Raw genomic sequence first — 8,875 nt, forward strand, 5'->3', positions numbered from 1 at the left:
AATATTCTGTTGTGCTTTTTGAATGAATCTTCTATCCTGGCATGATTTTATACCATCATACATTGGTCATTTGGAAGTTCACCACCAAGCTATGCCGAACTTCCTAATGCTCACCCATTTCATTATACAAGATTTTAAAGAATCATTTAAAAAAATCATAAAAAATCATATTCATTAATACTACCGTGAATCTCATCAGAAAAGTCTTTAAGAATTGGAAAGCAAGCAAGCTCATGGTAGTGGATGCAAGTTTTCCAAAATTCTAATTTTTGCTTAAAACTCAACTGTTAAGCTTGGCAACACATATCATTGCTTTCCTTACTGTCACAGTCTCGCTTCATTCATTTTTGAAAAAATGTTTGCCAAATACCCGTCTAATTCTTTTGCACAAGAGGAAACTTTTATATTTCAGTAAACATAAGAAGTGTTTTATGCATACTTCCCATTTCATCACATATAATATTAAGAAGACATGTGTTACTAAGAAAAATAAGAATTTTTGCTACACCTTCAAGAATAGTCTTTTTTTTCTTTTTTATTGAAGTATAATTGATTTACAATGTTGTGTTAGTTTCAGGTGTACAGCAAAGTGATTCAGTTATACATAAATACATATGTTATTTTTCAGATTCTTTTCCATATAGGTTATTACGAGATATTGAATATAGTTCCCTGTGCTATACAGTAGGCCCTCACTGTTTCTCTATTTTATTTACAGTCGTGTGCATCTCCTAATTTATCCCTCCCCCCCTTACCCTTTGGTAACCATAAGATTGTTTTCTATGTCTGTGAGTCTGTTTCTGTTTTGTAAATAAGTTCATTTGTATCATTTTTTTTTAGATTCCACATATAAATGATGTCATATGACATTTGTCTTTCTCTGACTTCACTTAGCATAATCATCCCTAGGTCCAACCATGTTGCTGCAAATGGCATTATTTCATTCTTTTGATGGCTGAGTAATATTCCATTGTGTATATATACCACATCTTCTTTATCCATTCATCTGCATCAAGGATATTCTTAAGAGGAACTGCCTTTCTTTTAACTGCAAGTGCACGATGGTAAGAATACCATCACTACTACCACTTCTTGGTGATACTGCCTTGATGTGCAGTAAACAACAACTTTAGCTTTACTTACTATTGATTTTGCACCATCAGTGCAAATGTCAACACAGTGAAGAGGCAAATAACCTCTAAGTGTTACTGTGAAAATAATTTTGACCTCTTGGACCCCTGAAAGGGTCTCGGGGACCTCCAGGAGTCTGTGGACCACACTTTGAGGGCTGTGCTTTGTGGAGAGCACACCCCCCAGATTTTATTCCTATGGCTTATTATGAAACCCCTCACAACATACCTACGTAAATAGATCATTACGAATGTTTTATTGTAATACTTTTTATCTATCAATCCAAGATATCCTGACATTTTCAGATATTCCTTATGATATTTTTAGAACCTGAGCTTTCAGAACCTAGCATTTTCCCAAATTCCTTGTGATTATTCCCTGTGATATTTTAGAATCTGAGCTGTTCTACCTTTAGGTTGACATTGAATCAACAGCATAAAATAAAATTAATAGCAATGTATTTAGAGACAAAAAAGAAAATCTTGCATTAAAATTTCCTATTGGAATATTAAAATTTAATGCATAATGAAAAAGTAAGATAAATGTTCATTTCTTCATAAATAAAGTTTTCTTTATCCAGGCAGTGTTGCAGCCCCTTCATCCTTCATCTTCCTGGCAAAATATGGCTGCCAAGCATGACCATGGACATGGTGAAGAAAGTTTTCAGAGGGGAGGAGAGTCTTCCCAGATCAAGGGTGCCACTGAGGATCGTTCAGAAGAGGAAACACTTCCTAAGTCCACTGTGATTGACGGAAGTTACCAAGGTCCAGCACATGCAGAACATGTTCTACCAAACTCAGAATCACCAGAGGCCATTTTGCAGCCAGGGTCAACACAAAGCACCAGGGCACGAAGCCAAGCACAAAAGACATCGAAGGAAATCTTTAGTTCCCTATCCAGTTCCCAGGAAGGACTGCTGCAGGACACCTCCCAAATTGCTCCTACTGAAATGAACAGTCCTGCCCTGGCACCTGTGGAAAGGAAAGGGGCAGTTAACATCCAGGAGGGAAAGGATGAGCTGGAGGAAGAGGAACTGCAAGAATTGTTGTCAAAACTCACGGATGCCTTCACTCTAGAAATGCCTTCAGGTAAGATTTTTCACAATCCCTAGAGATAGTGATGGCCAGGGAGTCAGGCTGCCTTTTAAAACACTTGATTCTATAGCCCTGTATTAGCCCTACAGCTATGATTCATCTAGTGAGTAACGGAGTTGTGAGTCTTTTGGACATTAGTAATCTCTCTGAACTTGATTTCTAGTGTTGCCTAATTGATGGGGTTACTGTGAGCATTAAAAGTGATAAGCCATATGAAGTTTTAGTATAGCAACTGGTGCATACCAAGAATTCAATAAATACCTATTATTTTGTTATTGCAATTGTTATTATCAATAGTACTAAAACATATATAACTGGGCAGCCTGATGTTACCATTTAAAAATGGGAGTAAGAATGATGCTCTCTTTCTAGATAATTGATTAAGGTCTCTGTATTATTAGTAATACCATCATCATCATCACCTTCATAAGCTATGTCTCATTGTTAAATCTAAAGGCTCTTTTTATTAATACTTCTTTATTACAGCTATTTCTTCTGTTTTACAGTGACATTGTCTTATTTATAGAGTATTTTGTCATCTTAATATATCTATATCTGTATCCATTTCTTTTTAAGAAAGTGTAAGATCTTTTATGTTGGAGTGATCATATAGAGACTGGTGATAAAACAAGGATAACATTCTCATGTGTTTCTGCATCAAAGAAGGCCTTCCCAAAATATTTCTGAGTTGGTGTATTAGTTTGCTAGGACTGCCATAATGAAGTATCACAGATCAGGTGGTTTAAACAATCTAAAAAATTTTTTTCTTACGTTCCTGGAGGCTGGAAGTCTGAGATCAAGGTGTCAGCAGCGTTGGTGTCTTCTGAGGCCTCTCTCCTTGGGTTGTAGATGGCTGTCTTCTCCTTCGGTTTTCATACCATTTTCCCTCTGTCATGTCCCTATCCAAATTTCCTCTTCTTGTAAGGACACTACTCATATTGGTTTAGGATCCAGTCACATAAACTCCATTTAATTTAATTAACTCTTTAAAGAATCTATCTCCAAATATAGTCACATTTGGAGATACTGGGAGTGGGACTTCAGTATATGACTTTGGGGAGGGAGACACAATTCAGCCCATAATAGTTGGTGAGCTATAAAATGGGAACATGATAATGTCAGTTATATATTGAACTCGGTAGAGCCAAGTCAATGAAGTAATTACTTGGTGATTCTAAAAATATCTACTGTGACGAGAGTTGGAATTATAATCCTGTATTAGAGAAAACAAGATCACAAAGATACCAGAAGCATGCTCAGGCTGCCTGAGACAAAGACTGTATGAGAACTCCTTGTGCCTGATTCTTAGGCCAACACAAGATTCCACCCACTTATTTCCATCTAAACATCAGTGGGGTCATGATGAGTATTCAAAGCAAAGTCAATATCCACTTGACCTTTTTAGGAAAATTTCACATAAAAATTTGACTTTTATTTTAGAAACTATTTTAGGATTTCACATATTCATCTCATTTTTATTTTTTGTTTTTGTTTCTCCAATTGAGTTTATGAAAGCTGTTGATTTTTAAAATATTGTATTGGGTCAGCCCTCACAAATGTAGTAGGCTATATTGTACATTTCAGATTCCTAATAGACTAGGCCTACTACACATATTTGGGAGACAATATCCCAGCACTGCATGCAGTTTGATACCTAAAAGATCCATGCATATTTTAAGTAACTTTATCAAGGTCTATACATATAAATGTATCTGTATCTATATATATACCCATCATTATATCATTTAAAGGGAAATCATGAAAAGGCAAAGTTTATTTTTAAATTCAGATAATGCAATAATGTATAAATATGCAGTTAGCATTATCCAATCTTGTAGATAATATAAAAAATATATTTTCAAAAAATTTACCTCTGCTTCCATTTGCAATTTAAGTAGAACCATTGAGATGCTTCTGTAGGTAGTATGCATTATTATACAAAAGTGCTTATGATATTAGCAGGGAAGTACACCTTTCCCTTTTTGTTATTATACTGCATTGTATACTTTGTGATAATTCAGTGAGTGCTAATCGACAAGATTTAAATTTATAGTCATTTCTTTTATATCAGTTTTATTTCTTTGAGGCTTTTAAGCATAGAATCTATGTTAATCTTCATGGCTAATATCTACATTTATTAAACATTGCCATTCTTCACTCAAATATTTCTTATTAAGTTGGTATCCTTATTCAATCAGGTATTGAATATGATTCTGTTTGTAAACTCTACTTAGCCACTGGCAATATGGATTATAAAAATACACCCCATAATTTATGCATGCTTATCAAAATCACAGCAAACGTAATCAGAGACAGAAATGTGATAACCACACATATGAAGATGTGGAAAGGCAAACAAACTAAATTTTAAGGTATTGGTCATTTTTGTTTTATTTCTATCTCTGTTACAGATGCATCAGATAACAGCAGGAAGTTTCTAATCATTTTACTGCCCCTGTTTTTTTATTTTTTAATTTGAGAATTGTTGGAAAAATTAGAAAGATCTATTGTTTGTAATATACTAAGATTTGCTCAGAGTGTCAACATTTTCACCCAGTGTGTGATTATCCTAGTAACTGACTAGCCTTTTGAATTGGAGCTTTGCTAAGGAGTCAACACATTTTGGAAATTGAGATGAACTTTATATGACCTAAGACTTAATGAGACGAAAACGGCAAGCATGATGGTCAGTTTGGGGGCAGTTGTTGACATTAACTGAATAGAGTCTTTCAATATCAAGATCTAGGATAATAGGATTTCAGGAGACCCTGAGGGCTTAATGGAAAAGAAAAAGTGTGTAGAAGGGGTTCCCCAAACCTTTTTAAATTCCAAATGTTGGACTGAAAATCAGTAGCAAACATTTTGTTCAAATTTGCAGTAAAGGAATTAGATTTGAAAGAGCATCTAACATTACTTGCTTCTGTGGTGACAAAAAAAAAAAAACAAACGTAATGCTCTAGTCTTACTTTCTCATTAAATTATTTTCTTTCCCTTTCTGAGAGAAATTTCCTACTTACATCTCTGAAATTCTTTCCCCAGCTTCTCTTCCATCCCTCTTTGCCATCCGTTTACCACAGTAGGTTTCAAGGATGAGAAGGGAAGGCGAGGGAGTGATGATGGGATTAGGAGGGCATGGTTAAGGGTGGGGGTGTGGGAGAATTATTCCTGTTCCTTTCTTCCCCACCTGCAACCATCATCTAAACTATTATTTTAAGTAATCAGAAGATAAAGTTTGGACTTTAGCAGGTTGTAGAAAAATACGGAGCAGTGCTTTAGCAACCACAGGTAAGAGAAGTTCAACACTGGATCTTTATCTCACTTATCTAGAAGGTAGACTTCTCAAATGCTGCCTGGGAATCTTAAGGATATATACTGAATGCTTAGTGAATCTTTCTCTCTCTGATATATATATGTACATATATATACACACATATATATATGAAAAAGTAGAAGTAATTTTTCTTGATGGGAAAAGATACACAAGAGTTCCAGCATTAAGCTCCACGAAGGTAGAAAAAAATGTCTATTTTGTTCATCCTTCATTCACTCATTCATTCATTCATTCAACAAATAGTCATCAAGATTTAATTATGTGCCAAGAGCTGTGCTTGATGCTGGGCATTCATTTTGAAAGGGGTAAATTTATGTTTTTAAAACACTTTGTCATTGTGTAGAAAGTGGCTTGGAGAAGGGCAGGTGGTGGCAGCTTGGACTTGGTAGATTGTCATAGACTTATTGCTATAAGGAAAGCTGGGAAAGCTGAGATGGAGGTCAGCAAATCAAGAATTCTGTTTTGAACACATTAAGTGTGAATTGCTTGGAGACATCCAGATGGAAATATCAGAATGGCAGTCAACATGTACAATCTGGAGCTCAAGGTCTTAGTCCAGAGTAGATACTCAATGCATATTGGTTTGCTTCATTAATTATTATTGTAAGGAAGACATGGGCTCAGTATTTCAATTGCCAGAAGAGTAATCATCGAGTAAATAATCTAATACTTTTAAACCTCTATACCCATCATTCTGATAGCCTTCTCTCACATCCCAAGTTCATTCAGAGACCAGATAGATTGTTAACTACATTCAAGTGAATTATTCTCCCATTGTGATTTCCTCTGGACTGTTGATTTCACAGGTTTGTCTATCTAACATCTCACTAGGCCTCTGACTATATGCTATATTAATTCAGTCCCTATATGTATGGAATTCCAAGTTTATGCCAAGCAACATGCTTGGTGTTAGGTGCATATCTTTGGCTAGTTTTAACATTTCAAGGGACTAGAGCTTAAAAATAAAACAACCAAACAAGAAAAAAAGAACCGATGTATGAAATGAATTATTGCTTCTCTATTTCTTTATTGTATTTAAAGTTTTTATAACTGTGGGCTGAGGAATAGAATATCCTAAAATAAGTTTGCCTCTGGACAAGGTTTTTTATTCAGGCAATAAAATATTATTTATTCAAGGTCCTTGTAGTTCTGGGGCAGTGTTAGAGACTAGACAGTAAAAAAGACATGAACCCTCTCCTCTTATGTTCAACAGAAAACAGCATAGGTGGAGCCATAATAAATCATGTAACTAAAGTGTATAACAAACTAAGCCTTTACATGTTTTTATTTCCTGTGATCTTATTTTTTTAATTATACAAACAATATTATACAGCATGCTCATTGTAAAATTAAAATGCCTAAGTGCACATGTTTTTCAAAAATGAATTCATCATCATGTCCTTCACTCCCTGCCACCTGTTTCTCAGAGGTAAAAAATGTTGGCAGTTTTTCCTTCAGACTTTTTTCTTTGCATATATGTGTCTTTACTTTCTCAACATAAGTTAGGTTGTACTTGTTTTGCTTTTCTCACTTGACAAAATATCTTAGACATTGGGCAGTGTCATTTTTTAAGTGCTGCATAATATCCCAGGGTATAAATAGACCATAATTTATTTATTGGTGTGTAATTAAGTTGCTCCCAATTTTTTATTATCATAAGAATGTTTTGGTGAGTATTCTTCTAGCATATATCTTTGTACTCATATGTAAATATCTTTGTAGGATCAATTCTTAGAAATGGAACTTTTAGCTTAAAAATTATGCGTATCCAACTTTTGGTTAATAACTGCCAAATTGTAGAGCTTTCTACAACACAATTCCTATTACAATAGGTCATAGGGGAGCACTCAAACCATTAATCAGTAGCTATAGAGCAGAGGTCTCAAAGCATCTTCCCTAGGCCAGCAGCATCCGTATCACCTGGGAACTTATTAGAAGCACAATTTCTTGGGCCCCATCCCTGATGTACTATGGTAGTCAGAGTTCTCCAGAGCAACTGAACAAACAGGATGTATATATAGATATAGAATGAGATTTATTTTAAGGAATTGGCCCACACAATTACAGAGGCTAGCAAGTCTAAAGATCAGTAGTCAGCAAGCTGGAGACCCAGAAGAGCCAATGTGTAGTTCCAATGCAAAAGCAGGCAGGCTCGAGCCTTAGAAAGAGGTGATGTTTCCTTTTGAGTCCAAAGGCAGAAGAAAACTGATGTCTTGCCTGGAATACAGTAAGGCAGAAGGAATTCTCTTACTCAGACTTTTTGTTCTATTCAAGCCTTCAGTTGATTGGACAAGGTCCATCCACATTAGGGAGGGCAATCTGCTTTTACTCTGTCTACCAATTCAAATGTTAACCTCATCCAGAAACACCTTCACAGACACACCAAGAATAATGTTTGATCAAATATCTGGACACCACAGTCTAATCAAATTGACACATAAAATTAACCATCATGTATACTGAATCAGAACTCTGAGGGTGGGACCTAGCGATCTATTTTAACACTGTCCAGATGATTTTAACATACACCAGAGTTTGAAAACCACTGCTCTAGAGTGGGCTTTCTGGCTACTCAGATTCGTGCTTGAAGTTATGGGAAAATGCTCTTTAAGAACCCACAACTTGGTTGAATTAGTAATTGATCATGGTAAATGATACCCATCTCATTTGCAAGCTAGCTTAGAGAAAGGGCATTGCCATCAGGAACTGCAGAGATGGATTTTATTTCTTCTCTGTGCTAGAGCTTTATTAAGGTCAGCTTGAGAACCTACAGGTGCTTTCTCTGAAGGACTTTCCTGTTTGTTGTTTTCAGACCTGCAATCTTCAGTAAATATGGACCTGTACTGTGGAGCTGAGCGAGTATGCAGGGCCTTCTCTGCGCTTGTTGATCAGATCGCTTTGCCCAACTTGAAGTGAAAAAGAGTCCAGGCTCAAAGGCCCCTTGTGGTGATGATGAAACATGTTTTCAAAATCTGTACTGGGCTTCCCTGGTGGCGCAGTGGTTGAGAGTCTGCCTGCCAGTGCGGGGGACGCGGGTTCGAGCCCTGGTCTGGGAGGATCCCGCGTGCCGCGGAGCGGCTGGGCCCATGAGCCACAACTGCTGAGCCTGCGTGTCTGGGGCCTGTGCTCCGCAACGGGAGAGGCCGCGATAGTGAGAGGCCCGCGCACCGTGATGAAGAGTGGCCCCCACTTGCCACGGCTGGAGAAGGCCCTCGCACAGAAACGGAGACCCAACACAGCCATAAATAAATAAAGAAATAAATTTAAAAATCTGTACTAAAAGAACTAAACCTTCTACCTCTTTCTCAATAGTCTGGCA

General features: G+C 36.6%; 1 protein-coding gene across 1 annotated transcript in view; it reads left to right on the forward strand.

The window, feature by feature from the left end:
• Nucleotides 1-8,472, forward strand: part of DYTN (dystrotelin) — a 50,095-nt gene extending 41,623 nt beyond the window's left edge. The window contains exons 11-12 of the mRNA XM_068543811.1: nt 1,712-2,219; nt 8,369-8,472. Coding sequence (XP_068399912.1) covers nt 1,712-2,219; nt 8,369-8,472 — 612 coding nt within the window. The remainder of the gene's footprint in view (nt 1-1,711; nt 2,220-8,368) is intronic.
• Nucleotides 8,473-8,875: the final 403 nt, after the last annotated feature.

This window comes from Eschrichtius robustus, chromosome 5 (genome assembly GCF_028021215.1).
Source record: "Eschrichtius robustus isolate mEscRob2 chromosome 5, mEscRob2.pri, whole genome shotgun sequence".
Taxonomy (NCBI): domain Eukaryota; kingdom Metazoa; phylum Chordata; class Mammalia; order Artiodactyla; family Eschrichtiidae; genus Eschrichtius; species Eschrichtius robustus.